The sequence below is a fragment of the Schistocerca serialis genome, chromosome 2, assembly GCF_023864345.2.
Source record: "Schistocerca serialis cubense isolate TAMUIC-IGC-003099 chromosome 2, iqSchSeri2.2, whole genome shotgun sequence".
Taxonomy (NCBI): Eukaryota; Metazoa; Arthropoda; class Insecta; order Orthoptera; family Acrididae; genus Schistocerca; species Schistocerca serialis.
Window position 1 is genome coordinate 1,140,024,519 of NC_064639.1, and position 24,732 is coordinate 1,140,049,250.

A 24,732-nucleotide genomic window follows, 5' to 3' on the forward strand; every position below is an offset into this window, starting at 1 on the left:
AAGATGTAGAACTCAAATGAGATGAACGCAGAATATAAAAGAAGTCTGGATAGTGATATTGTTTAATATAGACCCTGAACGATCAAAACATTGGAATTATTATTCTTTTCTTTCCTTTTATTCACTTACCTCTTAGTACGACGGTATTTATTATTCTTTTGTTTCCTTTTATTCACTTACCTCCTAGTACGACGGTATTTATGTCTGTTGCGTTGTCTTGAAGTTGTGATCGAAACATTACTCAGTCAACAACATGCAAACGAGTTAAAATAGTTTAAGCAAAATAAACACCGCCTGGACAGCAAATTCTGGAAATGAGGGACTAATTTTGTTTATTTTCAATCTTGAAACGTTGCTGACGAGGCAGTAACTTTTTGAGTTTTGTTATCTTTATTGCAGAATCAAAATACAAGCTAATTACATATTTTATCTCATTAAGTATTAAGTAATGAATAGGAAATACACAAAATATATGTTTTAGAATACAGATGATTACATTCTTGATACATAACGTACAATTTATGTTTGAAACCTCTGCAGAGGAAGGAATTTACAGCTATGAACTGGCTGTGACGACGGTTTAAGTAATTATACGTTGCAATGTTAAGCACCTATTGATTCAGCGAGAAAACCAAGCGAACCTCGTTGCGTCTTCTGTGTATACGTGCACGTCGTCACGAACTTGCAATCATCGTCTCCAGAAGTTTTCATGGTCGCTCGAATCCGGTCTTTGCATCAGAGCGAAGACCATACGAGCGTCGAAGTTGCGTAACTGACACAGGCCACGTGGCAGTATTCCAACCTAGGAATCTCTCCGTGGCCCGTCAAACCATCGAAGTTCTTCTAGCGACCTATTACCTGTGAAAGGAGTCCATCAATAGATGTCGCTTCACACTTTACTCTCTGAATCGCGTCACTTACGTGCCCTTAAAAAAAGTGATTGCTACAACACACTACTAACAAAGATTTGAGTAACGTCATATAACTTGGTTTCCCTTTCACATCTCAAAGCCTATGAGAGATGATACTTGTATCATTAGGCAGTTTCAAACGGCTACGATTATGAACAATACATTTTAGCATCATAAGACGATCTTGAAAAGAAGGATGTTAAAGACCCTATCAACAAAATAGATATGACCGATAAGTAAAACATTTATATCCTCAACAACAATAAGGGTTCAAATATAGCACCATATAAAGATGTAACACAATCTTAAAAATTTCTCTTGATACATTCTATGATTATCTATAAGCAATTATGGGTTATACTTGTTAACGAACATACATTTCGTTCTACATATGTGCTTTATCACTTTTCTACTTGGTTACTCCTTGAACGGAAGTAGAGATTACAATCAGAAATCGATTAATCCAATAACTGGTAAACACGCTTCTTCTCTGTACACATGGCGAAAAAAATATCTCAATAATTCATATCTCAAGCAGATGCTCATTACAGGCAGCGCCGGACACATGAATTATATGAAAGGTATGGATCTGATGTTGGCAAAGTGTTCTCGAGACAAAGTCATTCACTCAAAACAACCCAGATGTAAAAGTATCCACCTTCACATCTGAGAGCAGTCTGAGAGCAGTGATACTCCAGCAGCAGGTATGCAGTACACACGCTGAAAAAATATCTCAATAATTCATATCTCAAGCAGATGCTCATTACAGGCAGCGCCGGATACGTGAATTACATGAAAGGTAAGGATCTGATGTTGTCAAAGTGTTCTCGAGACAAAGTCATTCACTCAAAACAACCCAGATGTAAAGGGATCCATATCACATCTGAGAGCAGTGATACTTCACCAGCAGGTGTGCAGTGACAGCTGGGAAGCGTAATCTAGATGGGAAAGACGATGTCACCAGCAGCAGGACTTTCTGCTGATGAAACAACGACGTGCGAACCGCTCTCTGGCCTATTTGACGGCTGCGACATCCATTCCCCAGAGTTTGTACCAGGGCAGCGTCATGCCGGCGCTGCCTTGTGACGCACCGCTCATCCTCTTGTGCGGCTGCTGGCTGTGCAGCTGCTGCTGTTGTTGTTGCTGTTGCTGCAGCTGCTGTTGCTGCAGCTGCTGTTGCTGCGGGCCCCTCAGCTGGCGGGGCACCGGCGCCGGCTGCTGCGGCGGGGGCCGGCGGTGGTCCTCGACCACGATGCACGACTCGCTGTCCTCCTCCTCGTCCACCTCGGAGGGCGCCATCGAGTCCAGGTCCTCGTCCTCGGTCTGCACGGCCACCGCGGGCCGCTCCTCCGCCTCCGCCTTCTGCTGCCGGCCGGCGGGCTTCTTGTGCTGCTGCTGCTCCTGGTGGCCGTTCTCCCTCTTGGCCTCGGCGTCCAGCGCGGCCGGCACGTCGACCAGAGAGCGGTGCCTCCAGAGCGACATGCCTTCCAGGATGTCGCCCGGCTGTTCGGAGCGGCGGAATTTCCACAGCGACTTGGTGCGCTTCACCGGGTAGCTGGGCTTGCGCGGGGGGGAGTCCCTGCCCAGCGTGGTCGACAGGTGGGGCAGGCGCGGCGTGGTGGCCGACGCCCCGGGGGATCCCCCCACGGAGGTGCCGTTGACCAGGCCGTTGGTGTACTCGCGACGACGCGGCTCCGTGGTCGGCTTCCTGCCGCCGCTGCCGCCACCGCCACCGCTAGTGTGGCCGTTGGTGGCCGCTTGCTGGGCGTGGGTTCCGTTGGTAGTGGTAGACCAGCCGCGTCCACCACTGCCGCGCTGCTTGGTGGGCAGAGTGGAAGACACCGGGGCGTTCACCGCAGTCACCGTCTTTTCGCTGCAAACAGTACACTTCTCGTTAAAAATATGGCTTTCGTGAATTACATGTAAAACATATCTGCAGATGATCATACAGCAGCGGACGTGGGTTCGACAAGAGGAGGGGAAAGAGGGGTTAGTCACTACCACTATCCAGGAATCTATAAATATAATAAAAGTGCGTTTGTGTGTGTACGTTTCAACTCGCCTGCTAAACTGCTGGCTCGTTTTCAACCAATCTCGGTACACACAACTGTTACTAGAATGAAATTTCCACTCTACAGCGGAGTCTGCGCTGATCCAAGGCTGTGGCTAAGCACAGTCTTCGCAATATCCTTTCTTCCAGGAGTGCTCGTTCTGCTAGGTTCGCAGGAGAGCTTCTGTGAAGTTTGGAAGGTAGGAGACGAGGTACTGGCGGAATTAAGGCTGTGAGGACGGGCCGCGAGTCGTGTTTGTGTAGCCTAGTTGGTAGAGCACTTGCCAGCGAAAGACAAAGGTCCCGAGTTGAAGTCTCGCTCCGGCACACAGTTTTAATCTGCCAGGAAGTTTCACACCTGTTATTCTCTGGAATAACCCTTCCAACTGGGACGCGTGAGTGGGTGAAATATATAACACAGGAGAGAAAAACATGGACTGTGGGAAAATCGGAACAGAAGAGAATCGAAGTATTTGAGATGATGTAGTACAGATTAGTGTTGAAAATTAGGTGAACTGATGCGATAAAGAATGAAGAGGTTCTGCGCAACATCGGAGAGGGAAGAAATATGTGGAAAACACTGACAAGGAGAAGGTGCAGGATGATAGGACACCTGATAAGACGTCAGAGAATGACTTCCATGGTACTAGAGGGAGCTGTAGACGGCAAGAACTGTAGAGAAAGACAGAGACTGGAATACATCCAGCAAATAGTTGAGGGCGTAGGTTGCAAATGCTAGTCCGAAAAAAAAAAAAAATGGGAATTTGTGGTAAGGTTCAAACGAGTCAGAAAACTGATGACTCAAAAGAAAAGGAGAGAGAAGGATGAGATGGACGACTGAAAGTACAGAGGAGGAGATGGGCAGGAGCAGGAGGAGGAGAGAGAGAGAGAGAGAGAGAGAGAGAGAGAGAGAGAGAAAGAGAGAGAGAGGGGGGAGGGGGAGGGTAAGATGGACAGAAAGAGGTGTACCATCATGCAGCATGGAAAAAAATGTAACAAGTTTGTATCGTAACAAGACAGGCGGTGCCTACCGTCTGTATTTCACTGTTGTGCAGATATTTTCAGTGCAGCACTGAAATAAAAAATAAATGTGTATAAGAAATGAATCACGTGTGCTATATTCCAAAGTACTTGGAATATATCCCTGATCACTTCGCGAAATTTTGTTGGTGAGATTCGGGTTCACCCTGTATATCAATTTTCATACTTCACGACTGACTGTGGGATAATACAGTGGCATGGAAACTAAAGAGTTCGCATCTGCAGCTGAGTGATCAGAGACGTTGAGCGTCATATGGAGGAAGCGAAAGTAGCCACAGTATGTATGTTCTGGCTCACTTTTGACTCACTAGCTCACTCACCAGTTCGTTCGCTAGTTCACCAAAAGTTATTTACTATAATACATATTTTTCAGCTTAAATTCACTATATTTCTTTAAAAGGTGAACGTAAGAAAATAAATTTAATATATTTGTTTACAAAAGGTGAACGTAAGAAAATAAATTTAGTATAATTTTTTATAAAAGGTAATCCTAAGAAAATAAATAAAATATATTATGGCAATCTATTCCTTATCTAAAATTTTCCATTTACATACTGCTCTTCATGAAGATCTCATAATTGCTAATGCATAATTTTCACTAACCAAATAATTTTATTTATTTTCTTACTTCCGCCTTTTATAAAAAGTATATTAAATCGATTTTCTTACATTCACCTATTAAAAAAATATAGTGAATTTGAGCTTGTTGTGTACATAGTTCCACGTAGTCAGCGCGTACACAACTTTCCCACTAGAGCGCGCCCCGCTAAGCACAACAGCGCAGGCGCAGCGCTCGTCTGTCTCCGCACTACGAGATGTTATTTGCTGGAGAGATAATAAAGTACTCAAAAAATAACATCGGTTTTAGTGATTTTTACGACTAATACAATGGTTGGAGTTGAGATACGAAAGAATGTACTCTGAAGCCTGTTATAGCTTGTACTGTTCATGTGCAGTCTTCGTCAAGTTACGGTGTAAAATGTTTTAAAACAGCATTGCTTCCACTTCTTTTGCAAGGAAAAAAACGCCTCACAAGCTAACTCCGTCTGAAGAGGCCATGAAGGCCAAACAATACCAACGGGCTGCCGTGTCATCCTCAGCCCACACCCGTCACTGGATGCGTATATGGAGGGGCATGTGGTCAGCACTCCGCTCTCCCGGTCGTACGTTAGTTTTCGTGACCGGAGCCGTTACTTCTCAAACAAGTAGCTCCTCAGTTTTGCTTCCCAAGGGCTGAGTGCTCCCCGCTTGTCAACAGCGATTGGCAGACCGCATGGTCACCCACCGAAGTTCTAGCGCAGTCCGACACCGCTTAACTTCGATGATCTGACGGGAACCGGTGTTACCACTTCGGTAAGGCCGATGGCACCTCACAAGCTAAAGCAGAGGTATTAATTAGAATAAATTTCTTTCATTTCCATCTCTGATCATAAAATTATTAGGTCCTTAGACTACCGGTTTCGGTTAGCTATGACTATTTTCAAATCCTGTGCTAATATTATGGTGCGACGGTTCTAAGCTGATACGATACCACTATTACTCCATAATATTAGGACAAGTTTTAAAACAGATCTGAAGATGGTCACAGCTCAGCGAAAACGGTAGTCTAAGGATCTAACAATTTTTGAGCATATAGGGAAATAAAAGAAATTTGCTCTACGTTTTATGGACTACTGTGCCATTCGCGGCTATGTCGCAGCTTGTGGGAATATCAGTTAACAGGGCCGTGGATAGACAGTCGGCAGACGACCTGTTAATGTGTGGAATCCATTAGTAAAGTTCTGTCCAAAGTTGAAAATATTTACTTAATGTTGCGGTTATTTAATATGAAGAATAAATAAATAAATAAATACTTCTGCAGTGTGGCGGGATTGTAGATACCACTGAAAAAAGTCTATTGCCTCTGAATTTTTGTCACAAAGTTAGCCCTCTACATTATTAGTTAGTATTTATTTCTACTATTTTGTAAAGGAAGATTGAATGTGAGAGATGTAATTCATTACCTCAGTAAAGGCAGCAAGCCGCACCATAACCAATCTGCAACACGTGCTTCCTGTATCAACCCATGCAGTTAGTAAAAGTATTAGCACAAATTAGTTGCCCACACGCAAAAACGTATAAGAGAATATCTCAAGTGTGCTCCTAGCCTGCGTTCAGAACAAGACTGAAAAATCAATATGAACAAACAATCGAGTATTTAATGTCATCACGTCAAACACTGATGGACGATAAGTCACACACATAGCGTCATGGTTTGTTACGAAACGAAGTCTCCTTAACCCAAGGTTCTGAGAACGAATAAAAGCAAGTATGTCCATATTTCAGTTTCATTAAATTCATTTTATACTAAATTAACAACATGAGCTCGGACCAAGGTTTAGCCCACATCAGCAATGACCGTCAAATTCTGTCATACAAGATGTCTTTAGAGGACAGCGCCCTTGACTTTTTCTCCTATAGATGCACGTCTAATTCGTTGTGTAAATTACTTTAGTTGCTAGCAATGCTGAACCGTTTGCTCAAATTAATAATTCATTCCAGAACTATAAATATTAGTAATATAAAAAAATAGAAATGAACTTCATTGTTACGAACACAGCAAGCGTGAAATGAGGCCCAACACATAGTTATCATTCATTATAAATTTACTTGAACACATCTGTAGTGCAACTTAATTTGTGTACAACAGTTGTTTCACATTCTCAGATTATTATAGAAGACTGTAGCACTTGACATTAAAAAAATGGTAAAATGAAAGTGCTTTTATACTAAGAAACGATCATTTATGTGTGATCTATCGTCCATCAAAGTGTGTTATTGTGTTCCTGGAATGTAGTGAGGTAATCAACGCTAACTATCCTCTCTTGTAAGTAAACTTGTGAGACTGTAGTAGTAACAAACACGGGCTCAAAGCAATCGGAACTTTATTAGTTCTTCTTTTCGAGAACCATTGTTTACAAAAACCAACCTCTTGTTCATTTACATTTTACTTTTACACATTTATGTATCAGATAAGTTTTGATTCCCTTTCCACATTTTGATGTTCTCAGTATCAGTTTGATAAGTCACTGGCGTAAACTACTAACACGTACTATTTATACCACAATCAAACGGGTTTGGGTCCACAAGAAATGTAGAAATACGTGAGGCAAAACTTACCAGCACAATGTCCTTGAGCAGATAGCTTGAAGAAACACAAACACACATTTATACCCCTCGAAGATATTTTTAAAAATGCTTTTCACAATGTTAGCCAGAATACAGTAAAGGGATTTCTGAAGTTATTAGTGTAGCAATACAGGGTGCGGAATGTTATCTGCAACTTGTACAGAAACCAGAGCGAAATCAAGAACACAATTCAAGCAGTAAATAAAGTAGAGATTTGGAAAAAGTAATGGAAGTTCAGGGAGCAGAAATAAAAATTTTAAGGTCCGCTGATGGCACTGTAATTCTATGAGAAACAATAAAAGAAAGATCTTTTAAACGAAATGGAAAGTGCCTTCAAATCCAGCTTTGAACTTCAATGAAAGTAAAACACGGGTAACAGAGTGTCGTTGAATTATGTCATGTTGATGATGAGGCGATTAGAATAGTATATGAAACGCAAAAAGTGGTAGACGTGGTTTTTTACTTGAGCAACAAAGTAACTCATGACGGCAGGGTCATAGGTATAAAATGTAGGCTGGCAGAAGCAAGAAAACATTATCTGAAAAACAGTAATTTTTTTAATATCAAATATAAATTTAGGTGCAGGAAGCGAACGCTTGTGCCATTCACGAATGGTGCGAGGGAAAATAGATTGCATATATGACTGCATGTAATGTCTAAAGTACTATCTATTAGAGTCTGCAAACAGTTCCTGTTAAGGGTTTCTGTTTATCGAAAATAAGAAAACCACGGACAATTCATAATCAGTGTGACATACACTGATGGATCAAAAGATTATGACTATCTGCTTAACAACTTACTGGTCTACGTTTGGAATTCAGTCGAGCAGAGATTCTGCATGGAATGTATTCGACAAGTCCTTTGTAGGTTTCCAGACGTAGCACCGCACACCTACGCACATGGGATGCAGTTCGCTGTAGTTTACGGAGGTAAAGCTGGCGTCCCGTAGCGTCCTAAATGTGTTCCATAAGGCTCAGATGAGGCGAAATTTGTGTCCAAGACATGAATGTGAGTTCCATATAACGCTCTCCTAACCACCATAGAACTATTTGGGCCTTGTGACAATGCCATTCATCTTACTGGAAGCTGCCATCGCCGTCTGAGAGGAATGCATGTGGCCTGCAATGGTTGAGGTATACCATTGCTATCGTGGTGTCTTCGGTTATTACCACAGGTCTTATGGAAGCCCAGATGAATGTCCTGCATACCACAATACTACCCACACCACACTCCATCCACTGTTTGGTGCGTATTTAGAGCAGCCTTTCCTCTGAATAACGATGGACCTGAACACAACCATCGACCTTGTGTAACAAGAAATGTGGTTTCTTGTGGCCCATTTCCATTTATCCATGGTCTCAATAATTCTTTACCATCTGTAATTGACGATGTCGTTGAGTCAACATGTGAACTTCTAAATGTCTCCTGTGGAGAACCGTGTTCAACGACGTGTGCTGAACGGAGTGCTACGTAACACTTGGGAATGCACGTCCGTTGTACTCCGTCGTCAGATCCGTCACATATCGCCAGCTATCCTTTTTTTACAAAGTCTCTGAATTACATATTCTGTGACGAAGCATGGACATCCAACCACCTGTCACCCACTCATGGTGCCCGCATCTCGTGGTCGTGCGGTAGCGTTCTCGCTTCCCACGCCCGGGTTCCCAGGTTCGATTCCCGGCGGGGTCAGGGATTTTCTCTGCCTCGTGATGGCTGGGTGTTGTGTGATGTCCTTAGGTTAGTTAGGTTTAAGTAGTTCTAAGTTCTAGGGGACTGATGACCTAAGATGTTAAGTCCCATAGTGCTCAGAGCCATTTGAACCATTTTGAACCACTCATGGTTTCACGGTCATCCAACCAGTCTGCTGCTTGTTAGTAACAAGCAAACAACATTTATGAGATGCTCATTCCTAGACGCTGGCCATAACAATCTGCCCTTTGACAAAATCTGTGGACTTCTAGATTTTCAGGGCATATCGTCACTAGAATGATTTCCCATTCATCTGTGCTCCACTTCTATGCTTCAACAAGTTGCGAGAGAGTCGCTGATTAAAACAATTCTTAGACTACCGGTTTCGGTCAGCAATGACCATCTTTAGATCTGAATCAAAACATGAGAAACAAATACAACTTGTAAACAGATTATATCTAAAACAATAAAATATGCCATAACATAAAGTGTGGAAACATGCACTTAAAACATGAAAAGGCACACCTGTTTCATAACATGTCCCAATATAATAAAACAATTGTCACAAAAATATACGCAAAATAATCGTAGCACATATTTAAAATATGGTGTACACTAGACCTCAGTGGCGGGGCGTTACTGTTCATAACAAACTGCAGTACAGTAGCCAAAACGTGTTTGTGCCGTAAGGTCGTTAGACATCGCCATTGCAAATCTACGTATAGTCGTCAGTTATGAAACTGACTGTGACTGTGGGTGTGGGTTAGTTTACACCATATTTTAAATAAGTGTGACGGTGCAAGTTGATTTTGTGCATATTTTTTGTCGATGCCACTATGTTTTATTATATCAGGACTTTTTATCAAACAAGTATGCGTCGTCATGTTATAAAAGCACATTTCCACATCCATAAAAGTAATCATTTTTCGTTATGGCTCACCGAAATCGGTAGTCTAAGAAATAAACGTTTTGTGATCATTGACGAAAATAACACAAATTATTACACTGAGAAGACGAAAGTCACGCGATACCTCCAAATATTGCGTCGGAGCTCCTTTTGCCTGGGGTAGTGCATCGATTCGACTGACGTTTAGCTGGAAGCCCACTGGAGAAATGTTGAACCATGTCGTGTCGCCTCTATAGCCGTCCAAAATTGAGAAAGTGATGCGGTTGCAGAATTTTGTGCACGAACTAACAACTTGATTATGTCCCATAAATGGTCGTTTGGACTCATGTCGGGCGATCTGGGTGGCCAAATCATTGCTCGAATTGCCCAGAAAGTTCTTCAAACCAATCGCCCACAACTGTGGCCCGTTGAGATAGTGCATTGGCAGCCATAAAAATTTCGTAGTCGTTTGGGAACACGTAGTTCATGAATGGTTGCAAACGGGTCTCCAAGTAGCCGAACATAACCATTTCGAGACAATGATAGGTTCAGTTGGACGAGAGGACCCAGTCCATTCCACGTATACACAACCCAACCAACTATGGACCACCACGAGCTTGCACATTGCCATGTCGACAGCTTGGGTCCATGGTTTCATGGGGTCTGCACCACACTTGAACCATACCGTCAGCTCTTATCAACTGAAACTCTGACTCATCTGACCAGGCCACGGTTTTACAGTAGTCTATAGAGTCCAACCGACATGGCCACGACCCCAGGAAAGGCACTGCAGGCGATGTCGTGCTGTTACCAAAGGCACTCGCGTCGGTCTTCTGCTGACGTAGCCCATTAACCCCAAATATCGCCGCACTCTACTAACAGATACATTCATCGTACGTCCAACATTGATTTCTGTGGTTATTTCACGCAGTGTTGCTTGGTAACGCCTGAAATGTGGCATTCTCGGCACACTATTGGCAATGTGGATCTCGAAATATTGAATTCCCTAACGATTTCCGAAATGGAACGTCCCATGCGTGTAGCTCCGAATACCATTACTCGTTCAGTCTTTTAAGTCCCGTCGTGCGGCCATAATCACGTCGGAAACCTTTTCATGTGAATCACCTGTGTGCAAATGACGCTTCCGCACAAAAATGGTTCAAATGGTTGTGAGCACTATGGGACTTAACTTCTGAGGTCATCAGTCCCCTAGAACTTAGAACTACTTAAACCTAACTAACCTAAGAACATCACACACACCCATGCCCGAGGCAGGAGTCGAACCTGCGACCGTAGGGGTCTCGCGGTTCCAGACTATAGCGCCTAGAACCGCTCGGCCACTCCGGCCGGCTCTTCCGGACATGCACTGAACTTTTATACCTCGTGTACGCGAGACTACCGCCATCTGTATATGTACCTATCGATGCCCCATGAGTTTCGTCACCTCAGTGTGTGTATATATATATATAATTTCCTTAAGCCCATCTCTCAAGGAGTAAGCTTCACGTAAGGCTGCGAAGTGCCCGCTCGGTTAGCCGTGCGGTCTGACGCACGTTTTCCGGGCGGGAAGGCATGCCGGTCCCCGGCACGAATCCGCCCGGCGGATGAGTGTTGAGGTCCGGTGTGCCGGTCAGTCGGTGGATGGCTTTCAATGCGGTTTTCCATCTGCCTCGGCGAATGCGGGCTGGTTCCCCTTATTCCGCCTCTGTTACACTATGTCGGCGATTGCTGCGCAAACAGTTTCTCCACGTATGCATCCACCATAATTACTCTACCACGCAAACACTCGTCTGGTGTAAGACGTTCCCGGGGGGTCCAATGCGGGCCGAACCGCACAATAACCCTGGTTTCAGTGTGGGGCGGCAGTGGGGTGAGTGGACTGCTGTAGCCTGTTGTGGTGTTGTGTACCACTGAGGGCTACGGCGGGGACGAAGTCTCTCCGTCCTTTCTAGGTCCCTAAAACAATACAATACAAGGCTGCGAATTGGTGCTATTCGCTGTTTGCTGACAGGGCCTAGATCGCTGGCTTACGTGGGAAATAGACAGTGCAACAGATAATGGGCTAGCTGGACTGCATCAAGTACAGCGCAGCCAAACTGGATGCTCTGCAGTCTTTCTCAAACGATTTTGAAGAAACAGTTCTCTATTCTCTCGCATCTCGTAGCCTTTTTCGTCATCTTCACGCCTATTATCTTGTTGATAGTCAAAGTTACTGTGATATTTCGAAATTAATAACCCACGTCACAACAAATATAGAAATAAAATCCTTTGGCAAGTTTAGGTCCTAGCCATTCGTTATTATAAATAAACTGTGACATAACATTCTACCGAAATTACCAAAGAAGAGGCAATTTGCTTTCCCTAAACGTCTTACCATTCCTTTCTCTTGAAACTTCGACATAATTCTGAGTAGCACCTACACTTATTATGCTGCCATATTAAAATATGCTTCTTTTGCCAAACAGAGCCTTGAAAGATTCGACTCACTAACATACTATCGTAGTTGGAACTGAGACTGAATTCTGAAACAGAAACTCATGAGAAAGAAGGTAGATAGTTTATAAAAAGGCCATTCTTCATTCTTGGTATAAAATTAACCATTTAATTTCTTCACTTACGTTGATCAAAACTCGCAGCAATTTTCGTCCCACCAGCTACCAATGTCTTATAAAAAACTACGTTCCACTATTGAAAACATCCTTAATTATTTGTGTATCACAATAGATAAGGCATTTTCTTATACTGACCGTATGTCAAAACACTTTCCTTTCCTTCGTTTACCAAAATCTCGTTTCAGTACTTAAATCAGTTTATGAGATGCAAGGAATATTATAAATATCTAATTTTGACTTCATCTTTTCGCGTGGGAGCGGAATTGAGTGCGGTAAGTACAATCCTTTTCTTGATTATGGAGGAAGATTAAGACCCTGTCCTACAATCAAGGAATAAATCGATATGGTCGCTACATTTGGTACTCAGAAATGTATGACCTAACATCCACCAAATATATAAACTCCTAGCAACCATTTTTTTTTTTTTTTTCATTGCAATCTACTCGAATTTCGTGCAGTGGATTACTTAATGTTGAAATGTCACAATCTCTTTGAATATTAATGAAACAATATGGAGCTCATCATAACGCTGACGAATTCGGCTAAGAGATACGATAAAAGTTTTTTTTTAAACAAATGGTTTATTGAAAATCGTTTGACGAAGATTGCAGAGCAGCTGGCAGGTGCGTGTCACTGTTTTGTCTAGCCGGTTAATCAGCGCTCTCCAGGAGACCTCACCTTCCATTCTGTGACATCAGACAGGAACAAGACTTCTGACAAGTCAGCGCAGTTAGCATTCATAGAACTGTGCAATGAAAACAGCAACAGCATTATCGCCAAATACATGCAGAGTTCCCTGTAGGGGAACAACCTAGCATACAACAGATCTTGCCTGGGGAACCACCGCGCGAGCCTGCAAGTAAAGCCCTTTTTAAGGGATCTACGTGCTTGTCTCAGTAAAGTGCTCGAGACAAGTGAGTCTACTGCAGCGTCCCTGGCGTTTTTTTCACGTACTGAGTCTCAACTGTTTCGAGTGGTCATTGTCGTTTACTCCTAAGCGTAAAATTGTCGGTTTCGTGAGAGTTGTCTCCTCGCAGTTGGCATCCTAATGGTGAAAGTGAGGTTAAAAAAAATTTTAATGTAGTGCTAAATGTTGGAACGAGCAATGATATAAGAGTTTCTTGATGACTTAAGCAGAGTTCGTGGTGGAAGTTCCTGTTAAAGTTCATCTAGTAAATTCTTTACATTGCTTGGAAAAGACGGAATACGAAAAGTATCATCCACAAATTTCGCAAAATTAACATTTATTCTTTCGAGAAAATGTGTATTTGCAAACACATCAAACGAGATCGAGAACGCAATAATAGCGCAATTTGTATCTTACTTTCTTGCTAAATGCCAAGTAACAGCGAAAATTATTTTCTCGTCAAATAATTCAGAGTTTTCCGCTGTGAAAATAGTTTTCATTAAAACTCTTTTATCTGTTTACGTTCTTATTTTAGAATAGTTGAGACTTTTTCTCTGTAAAAGGCAAATGCCCTTTTGCTTTCAGACATTTCGTCTCTCTTGCAGGAGAACACTAATAGTAAAGAGTACCAGGACTTTGTCTAACTTTTCAGTGTGTCGCCAAAATAAAGCAGACAACACAATGAAGATTAAGAAGAGACGGAAACGCAAAAGTTGTTTCTGTAATAGGAGTGAGCTCGGCCAGAATAGGTTTTCAGCAGATGCCTCCACAGTCCCCCGCTTTTGCGCATGCGCAGCGCGGAGCATACCCGGAAATGTAGAACTCCACACTCGTCACAATCTACAGATCATTGACGTCATAGACACACGCGCGTCGCCATTGTTAGCTGATTTACAAGAAGGCACGAAAGGTGCTCAAACTTCGAGTAGTCAATTTTGACCGAAAAGTCGCAGTTGTAAAACCTGATTAAGCCAGCAGTGAATCTTACTTCATGTGGGACGCGCTTTACAGCGTCACATGCCCGCAACGCCACCGAGAGGTATTCAGTGTCGTGGCGGGCAGGAGTCAGAATGTTTTGGCTGATGAATGTAGTGTAGATGAATTTGCTGTGATCACTAGAATGAACTAGACTATCATACAGAAAGTATAGAAAGTCTATCCCTACACCTACACCCTCTGCGTCGGTTTTGTGGCAGCTTTCGTAGATATAGGTGTTTAATCACAACTGAAATGATCCTTAAGCTAACAGGAGAACAAGTCTCGCCCGTGCCATGTTACAGTACAGAGTGAAATCATGGCAATCTTACCCACAAATTCAAGGTTACTTGCATTCCTTCAATTCAAAGTGGAATTTTGGCAGTAATAATTGATAATGATTTGTTATTCCCTTTACGTTGACAACCATCATAGCTAAATGTTAATAAAACATTATTGTGAGACTTTCATTAAAATGGGAGCTTTGTAACGGTCATTAAGAACTTTAATTTATTTCTTTTAATTAATTAGCAGCTTGCTATAGCACTGTTATACCTCTATGCTGAAGCTGCTGTAGCTGGCGTAATCTTCTGTGCAGAAACTATTATGGTTAATAGAGCTGGCGATTCATATTTAAATTATATTTCCTAGCAGAGTATGGTTGCCATATTAATACGGTTACATGAATCCGTTTTTTTGGACTGCAATTCGAGTTTATTTATTTTCAATTCGTGTTTACTATCGTTGGAAGCTGTGTTGAGGACAGATTTCCTACTGTCTAATTTTGAGGTTACAGTTAGGATGAAAATATGAAGAAATCTTCCTTTCACAGTCTGTTGTTTAAAGTGGCGTGTAACTAGCTTTCATGCGATTTCTCTTACTTGTTATACATATATGTTATACATCTAATTAACATATTTCTATTACATTAAAACTATCTTTCTCTGTATACACTTTCTGTCATTTCCATCTCTAGCCTTTGCTGGTTCCAAGAGTGCTTACTAAATTTCTAGCATAGTTGAAAAAAAACTTGCGGAGGCTTATATATTTGTATTTAGAGTTATTCGCTTAAACAACAAACTTCTACGAACTCTTTGCTGTAGTGTGTGAAAGAACACTGCAAGACTCTTGCTAGACATAGAAATTAATCTTTTCTTATGTACATACCTATTGTACGTTTTTCGGGGGTTTTTTCTTGGTTGTAAGGCAAACGCTGGAACTGCAATTATTCCAACTTGGAAAATCCTCTGCTCACACCCAGCTTCCTGTGGTTTGGTTGACGAGAAACGAATTCTGTAGTGGGCCAGACCTCAAATACTCTACCCTTCTGCCACAGTAATAAAATAAAGGAAACCAACAAATACCTAAGAAATGTAACATATAAAATGTTCACTGTTGACGTAAAACGTGGCTACCGTACATTCTCTCCGCTTCAATATATGACAGTCCTCAGTAGTCACGCTTGCCTGTACTCCGTTATTAAACTACTCTCGCAGCTCATGATACGTCGCTCACAAATCCGCGCCATCCATAACACAATAAGACAAGCGGAACAAGTTGACTGAGCCTAACGCCCGTTACTGATGGCTGGAGGTAATATGTACATTAACTTACTCTGTTCGCGGCTTATTCTCTGGCGAAAACTAACGCACCGTTCGTTAGTGCCCGTGACTAGACAGTTTCACTCGCTAACAGGCGACGAGAGCAGTAACGGATGTTTCTTATCGCGTCACGTGAAAGCGTGATGTCTATATTTTTGCTTCCTTTGATCGCCTGTAACGCTAGTAACATTAATTTAACGAGGAGAACTCCAGGAAGTAGATGAAGACTGTAGAAAGTTCTGACGTGCAGCACGTTTTAGGTTCCTGACAGTGACATAGGAAAACTCTCTCTCCGTTGACTCACGCTAAACGCAACCTTCCACATGCATACAGACTGGCTTGCAAGGCATAATTTAGTTACTTTCGTACGTTCCAAAACTACTCTCCCAGAAATGTTCTTTGAGAATTAGAAAGCAAAGGAGGTGCGGCGGATTGTGAGCCATTCGATGTCAAGATACCCATTCATGAGTCACAATACCAGACGAAAATTATCAGCTTATGAGCTCCACTGAAAAGAGCCGCAAAGCTGTTAGAACAGTATAATGTCAGAGTGTATTTTTACTTAACGGTTATACGAAACGTCATGTAATCCATAACTGTACCGACTTGTATGAGATCACCATTAATGTCAGAGAACACACCTGCTAAACAACCAGCAGTATCATATGGTCCCGACTGATTTCTCGCACTCCCAATAACAATTAAACTACTGGAGTTCAGAGGACGAAAATATAAGTACGACCTTAGCGTGGGCTTTGTATTTCTGTTACCACCAAAATGATGGTGTTTCACACACAGACACGATGGTTTCCATTACTTTTCTATACATCACAATGATTTGTTATACAGGATGTTAGGGGTTTGAGTGGAGATATTATGACCATTGGTACCGTAATATGTACCCGCGTCACACAATTTACTCCCTGATGTTCTCTACACTGCACCACTAAGGAGACTACGTCTGTCGCAATAGACAAGCGTCCACAGCTGACTCCCCACACAGGGGAAAATAAGCGTTAATAGGTGTGCTCTTGTTACATGTACTAAGACGTACCAACCAACCTAAAAACAAACTACTCTTAAAGGCTATAATTATTAGTCTACAATTGAAGTAAGTACTGCTGTAACGTTGGTGTGTACACCATCCGCTGTCACCATTAAAATATCTGTAGTTACATCTTCAACATTAAGCATAACTCGTTGCAGGATAGGAGTGCATTGCCCTTGGTCCATCATAGGCTGAATTTCGTATGGTTGCCCAAAATGAAATCTAATGAATGCCACAATGTTTTCTTAAAACAAGTCCCGGTCGATCTCTTCCCCCACTGTTGTTCAGTTCGGAATTGTGCTCTACCTCCAGCGAACCAGAAGTCGAGGTTGCATCAAAGTATGATATCCTTTTTTGATATTTCACATGTCCGTCGTATTGTTAATATCAAAGCTGTTTGTGGACCACAACAGTAATTAAGCAGCTTACTTTAGTGCTTATGTATAGCATTTCACTGAGAAGAAAATAAACAGGTGATAAAGATTTTACGCTGAGTCAAAGACAAGGTCATTAAAGACAAAAGAAAAACTGCTTACCAAGAGATCCAGCGCGGCGTGTACCTTAAGAAAGCTTATAATACCACGGAAATCCAAATATTTTTGCTGTCGGAAGTAGATTTGAAGCAAACTCCTCTAGATTGCGAGCCCATCGTCTTATCACTGTGGTATTACAGTCGGTTCCTCAAAAACAAATCTGCACTTGGTATCAAACTGGGTGCAATAACTCGCATTCAAAATGCCAAGAAATTCATTTTAGGTACCTTTCGTAAGTTGAGTATTCATTGGTCACGTGGAAGAGATCGACGTTTCGATAGGGTTTCCAATGTGTTAAAAAGTGCAATAAATCAAATGGCAGGCTTTATTGCTCGGGAGACACAATCTTGGTTTTGTTCGGCCGCCAGATGCAAGCCTTTTTATTTGACGCCGATTCGGCGAGTTGACCGTCTAATGAAGATGAGAGGAATGATGAGGCGACGCACACACACGTACACACACACACACACATACACACACACACACACACACACACAGTTCCGTTCGCAGAACGACCAACTGGGAATCAAAACCAGGAACCTGTGGTGTAGATGTAACAACGCTAACATTTTTTCTTGTCCTTCCTTGCTATTTCTTTCTTCGTCGTTTTCTTTCTTATGCGGACGTCGAACGATATCTCTCGAGTTTCATCGATGACAACTTCGCTCAAAAAAATGGTTCAAATGGCTCTGAGCATTATGGGACTTAACATCTGAGGTCATCAGTCCCCTGGAACTTAGAACTAGTTAAACCTAACTAACCTAAGGACATCACACACATCCATGCCCGAGGCAGGATTCGAACCTGCGACCGTAGCGGTCCCGCGCTTACAGACTGAAGCGCCTAGAACCGCTTGGCCACAACGGCCGGCCAACTTAGCTCAGTTTTTATTATTATTACTATCATTACTATTATTATTATTGTTATTATTATTAAAGATGGTGACCAGTCCAATGATTGAACGCGCTGACATCGAGCGGCTGACAGAGCAATGAATTATATGGTCCTAACCCTCGAAGAGAATCAGAGACTAGGAGTACATCGGTCACATCTTACAGAAATTACTTTTATAATTATTATCGAACACAGTTATTAATTCAAAGGTAGTGTGGTGGCTGATAATCTGACAGACAAACCTTGGTACACTTAACCAGATACGTACACAAGCGTTATTTAAATGACTCTAGAGCACCTGCAACTTTTTTGCTTTTTTTTTCGTAATATCGTTGTACGGAGATACAGTTATTGACTGAAGGATCGTCAAAAACCAACGATGGCCATGATTGGCATATTTACTGTGTGAACCTGACCTCCACCGACACAATTTCTCAGACTGTTCTTGGAAATTTTATATTTTGATGTAAGGGACTCGCAATTATTACAGAGTAATAGGAGGGGCAGTCAAATGCAAATCTAACATCCGCCACAACGGGACCATGGACTAGTACCATTCAAAAGTAATCACCACGCGCAGTAATACATGTGTCCCACTGGGGATGAGACGATCAATTCCTGCTTAGTGGAACGCGGTCGGCCGCTAACGGATGCACAACCGCAGGCACCCCTGCACTTCCTCATCCGGATGAAACCAACGTCCATGGACTGGGTGACAATTATGGAATTATACGAAATAAAATCGTCATAACTTCTCAGCGGTTTGCGTTAGGTCGTCCAAACTGCACGGTTGGCCGCGGGCCATGATGTGAATTAGTGTGCCCATGTATGGTTTGGTTTAGCGACGATGCCCAGTTTCATTTGGATGCGTTCGTCAATAAGCAAAATTGGCGCATTTGGGGGACTGAGAATCCGCATTTCGCGATCGGGAGGTCTCTTTACCTCCAACAGGTGACTGTGTGGTGTGCAAGTCCAGTCACGGAATAATCGGTGCGATATTCCTTTATGCCACGGTGACTACAAAGTAATAACTGAAGGTCTTCATCCCCTTTATACAAAGAGACCCTGATTTCGACAAGACGCGGTTCATGCAAGACGGAGCTCGACGCCATCAAAGCCGAAGAGTGTTTGATGTCATAGAGGAGCACTTGGGGACCGCATTCTGGCTCTGGGGCATCCAGAGGCCAATGGCATGGGTCTCGATTGGTCGTCATTTGAAGACATGCGACTCCTTTTTTTGGGACTATATTAAAGACAAGGTGTACAACAACAACCCAAAAACCATTGCTGAGTTGAAATCAGGCACTCAGGAGGTCATAGACAGCATCGATGTTCCGTCATTTCAGCGAATCATACAGAATTTCGCTATTCGTTTGCGCTACATAATCGCCAATGATGGCAGACATATCGGACATGCCATAAGCTAAACCCGAATATCTGTAGTGGCGTTTACATGTTGACCAAAATATGTCCACGCAGTAGTTTGTAACCAATTTACGTTGTTTTTTTTTTTCATGTATGAGGTATGTCCACAAAGTAAGTTCCGTTTGGTTATATAAAACAAACGTGTACAGATACAGAAAAAATAGTTATTGGACAAAAATCTACAACTGTTAAACTACTTTTCTACATAGCTTCCGAAATTTTGTATTCACTTGTCAGAGCGTGGCACAAGTTTTTCTACGCCTTCTTCACAGATGGTTGCCGCCTGTGTATTGAACCATTTGGTAACGTGTTCTTTCAGCTCGTCATCATCGTTGAAGTGTTGACCACCAAGGACAGATTTTAGGTGTAAGAAAAGATCAAAGTAACTTGGAGCGAGGTCCGGGCTGCACGGAGGATGATCCCGTAAGAGTTATTTGGTCACAATCGTCGTGTGAGGTCGGGCATTATAGTGGAAGAAAACACCTTTTGACAGTAATCCTTGCTGCTCGTTCTGTATTGCGTGTCGCAGTTTCTTAATGGTCTCACAGTAACCATATGCATTGATTGTTTGGCCTCGTGTTGAGCAATCAATCAGCAAAATGCCTTTTCAATCGCAAAAAACGGTGCACATGACTTTTCGAGGTTTCAAGATTTACTTACGCTTAACCGTCGTTGGGCATGAAGTGAGCCTCCACTCCACTGATTGCCGTTTTGTTTCAGGGGTGTCGTACGATACCCAAGTTTCATCTCCCGTGACTATCCGAGAAAGAAAACCGTCGCCTTCTTCATAGAAGCGTGTCAGAAACCGTAGTGCAGTGCCCATCCGTTGTTTTTTGTGTTGTTCAGTAAGAATGTTGGGTACCCAACGTGAGCAAAGTTTTCTAAATTTCAGTTTTTCAGTAACAATTTCGTGAGTTAGTGAACGTGAGATCTGCGGAACTTCCATAGCAAGGGCAGAAAGTGTAAAATTATGATTGTGGTTAATCTTCTCTTCAATTGTGTGAACCAGTTCATCAGTAACTACAGACAAGCGTCCACTTCGTTCTGGCAGGCCGGAGTGGCCGTGCTGTTCTAGACGCTTTAGTCTGGAACCGAGCGACCGCTACGGTCGCAGGTTCGAATCCTGCCTCGGGCATGGACGTGTGTGATGTCCTTAGGTTAGTTAGGTTTAATTAGTTCTACGTTCTAGGCGACTGATGACCTCAGAAGTCAAGTCGCATAGTGCTCAGAGCCATTTGAACCATTTTGAACCACTTCGTTCTTCATCGGGCACTTGATCACGTCCTTCATTGAACAGTCTTTTTACCCATTGAATCACTCATATCATTTTGTCTGTAAACCTCCTGTGAATTTCCTTTAGTTTAACTTTCTTTGCACTTAGAAAATGAATCACAGATCTGATTTCACACGCGGTGGCATTTTCTATTACGGTTGACGTTATAAAGAAGCAGTACAAAGCACACGTCGGCAGCAGCGATCTGAAAATGGCGTACATGTCTTCCCCTTGAGTCAGAGTACCTGCCGCGCATGCTCAGAACTGCGATCGTAGCGCTGCCGCGGATAGAAATAAAAACGGAACTTACTTTGTGGACGACCGTCGTATTTCAATAACCGTCACCGTCTACGTCTTTCTTCAGGTAGCGAGAGGTGTGATAATCGCACGTTGAAATATACGGACTGTACGGAGGACGTTGAAGTGTTTGCCAACGTAATCGTTGAAGTGTAGCCTTTGTCCAACTGGGAGTGTGGGGGCAGGCGTTATCATGCAACACAACTCTTCCAATCGACACCATTCCTGGCCGTTCTGAATTTATGGCGCGTCGCAGTTTGTGTCTACAAAGTGTCTTCATAGCAGTGCGCATTGATTGTAGTTCCACGCTCGAGGAACTGGACAAGCAGGGAGCACCTGCCACCGGAACTTTAGTGAACCACTTTGGATATCTTTGGTGGGGGAGATTTAGGATGTTTCCACTGTTCGCTTTTTCGTCTTCCCTCTGGTTGTCGGAATGCTGCCGGGTGGAATCATCCTGTATCGAAATGGTACAGAGCAGCAATATGTCGTCTTTTTCATTCTGGCTTTACAAGAGTAGTTTGGTATTTCGGCAAGTAACTAGTCCTTATCAGTTCAGTGCAGTATTTCCGAGTTGTTATACAAGGCCTAGTACGTCTACACTTTTTGTTCTGGTTTTTGTCAAAGCTCTTTAATTAACTGTGACAAGAGAAATAACAACAGGTGCAGACGTACTAGGGCATAAATAACTCCGAAATACTGCATTGATAATGACTAGTTACTGGCCCAAATCTAGATCTGCTGTAATACAGCTAGCACGGTGACAACGGTGGATTGAAGTTCTTCAATATGTTGAAAGTTATATCACAGTCGTGGACATGTAACGCCGGAAATGCATATCCTCCTATTTCCATCTGTTGCACTGCAAATTTTTTTCCTTATTTTGTTACCTGAATATATGACGTTTCTGTGTCTTTGTATATTGTAATCGTTTTACTATTTGTATATATATGCATTTATGTCGATGTATAATTGGTTTGTTGTGTAAAGATTATTTGTATTTTTACGCTGGGTCTGGCATAGGGAAACTATGCTATCGAACCATTACATCGATAGGTCGTGTGGAGAACCAAAGTGTTTAGGATCTTTGGTAGTGTTAACTCTGCCGCGTGGAGCGCGGGCAGAGCAGAGGGAGTCTGGCTGGGGTGGTGCAGTGGAGCAGGTGTGTTGTGTGAAGCTCCCGCGAGTTGCCGCGCTTTCGGGGTTTGGCAGCAAGTAATTGCGCTCGACTTCCGATGATAGTTTCTGACATGGTGTCGCGGACGGGAAGCATTAGCTGGCGCACATCAAGAGCCCGTTTCGTCTGGCGACCGTGTCGAGAAGAAGGCGCGCCGACATCCAGCTTCTGCAACAGCGACGGCCGACAATGAGTGACTGTCGCCACCTCCTCGATCGACGGCTTCCAACCTTCAATCAACCAACAAGGAAGACTGAAAGCACGTAAAGTTTTAGAACTGTATGGCAGACCTCAGCTTTTCAAACTTTTAAAATTGTTGCATCACAAAATTACAGCAACTTACCATGAACGTTTGTTGCTCAATGTCCCAATTGCATTACCAAGCAGGGTCCTTTCCCTTTCCGGAATGAACCCGAGTGTCGTTGAAATTCAAATGCCAGCATCATTCGATTTCACTGCTGTAATTTCAAAGTTCAGTTAAGGTATTCATAGCTGGCTACAATATTTAGAATACACGAGCACAAATTAAGAGTGCGAGTTTTGTTATCGTATTTTAGCTTACCTGTGACTGCAGCTCAGCTTGGTACGTACTAAATTTTACTATTGTTAATTGTTCAGAATCATTTAATTCAAGTTCAATGTTAAATCTCTTATTTCTAAATTGCGTAGATTCAAGTAGCTTTTGAAATGATTGTTGAGGTAGTCCAAGACTAACCGTATTTTACTGAATTTCGATGTGCTTCAGAAAGAAAGCTCACTATTAACTTCAATCACTAAATTAGCTTTCGATTTTCCGGTTTTATTAATTCTTTTGCTAAATTAAGTCAGAGTGTAGCGAAATTTATTACTTCTGACAAACATTCAGTTTTCACACTACACGTGTCAACCTTCAGTTGCCACGCTTCTAGTGCTAATTATATGTGCAATAACCTTTCTTTTTCAGTTACTATAGTAATTGTCCTTAGGACTGGCGACCGTAATTTCCCCCAAATCTCAAATATCTAATTACCGCTGGTTAATTGTTAACGTAACGGCCGCACATTTACTTTCTTTATTAACTTTACCCCTTTTCAAAATTAATTTCCACCAGTTTCATTTGCATTTTTCCTTTCATTTAGATGTAACCCTTTCCTCCCTCTAGACCGACAAATTGACTTCGGTGACGATTGCTTTCCCCGAATTTCCATTAGGTACACGCGGTTTAATTTTTCACTGTCATTAAGGTCGATAAGTGAGGGGGAGGTTACAAACACATTCCACTTTGGATCGGCAGCGGCCGATCGCATTCTACGAAAAGCAACTGATCGTCTCACCTCCCAGTGGGATACATCTCTTAACGTGTTCGTGATTACTTTTGAATGGAACCAATTCATGGCCCCGTTTTGGCGGCTGTTCCGTAATTTTTATTCGTTTTTTTAATCCCAGTTTCATGTGTTTCTGTGAAAGTAGCGTCATAAAAGTGACGAAGCCGATAATACACAATCAGTAAAATGTACAGTGCATCTATTGAATGCAGTGGAAACATGCACAAGCTGCATATCGGCCAACTTTTTATCAGCAAGTCTATCTATAATCCTGTGTAGCACTACTAAGTTATACCTAACACTGTCGGAACAACAAACGCGAGACGCAATCAAGATGTACTGAATGTAGGCTTGAGGGCGTAGAGTGAAGTGGGAATTATTGTTGTTCACAGCAAGTAGCGTGAGAGAACAGAACATCACAGGCACAATAATCTAACGAAACGCTGTTACGCTGTAACACCTCGGTTACCTTGTCCCAAGATATTCAGGTAAATCCCTGAACATCTGTACCTTAGTGGATTGACTTTGGCCTCACCCTGTACAGTGCATGCTCTTACCGTTGTACATCCGAGAGCAAACATATTATTGTATGGGTGAGGCTTTCAACAAAAGGACGTCGCAGAAGGGAGAACGACAGGAATCGTCTCTTTTTTCCGTAAACATCGCAATACATCATCTGCCTTAATTAAGGTAACAGATGACCTGGAGCTTGCCATGTACGCACAAGAGGCGAGTGTCATGTGTCTCTTACACACTCAACAAAGCCTTTGACACTGCTGACTTCGATATTTTGCTTCCCAACTTAGCAGCCTAAATTTCTTACCAAGTTCAGGACAGTGGTTTCGTTCATACCTTACATATCGCCAGCAATCCGTCATGCCGCGCAAGTCCCAATGCTGGTAGTATCAGGCGACCCCTAGGATACTGTATAAGGTCCTGTA

At 42.6% G+C, this 24,732-nt stretch overlaps 1 protein-coding gene across 1 annotated transcript in view; it reads right to left on the reverse strand.

Moving 5' to 3' along the window:
- Window positions 1-379: 379 nt before the first annotated feature.
- Window positions 380-24,732, reverse strand: part of LOC126456671 (brain-specific angiogenesis inhibitor 1-associated protein 2-like) — a 555,769-nt gene continuing 531,416 nt past the window's right edge. Inside the window, exon 13 of the mRNA XM_050092412.1 lies at window positions 380-2,784. Coding sequence (XP_049948369.1) covers window positions 1,926-2,784 — 859 coding nt within the window. The 3' untranslated portion in view covers window positions 380-1,925. The remainder of the gene's footprint in view (window positions 2,785-24,732) is intronic.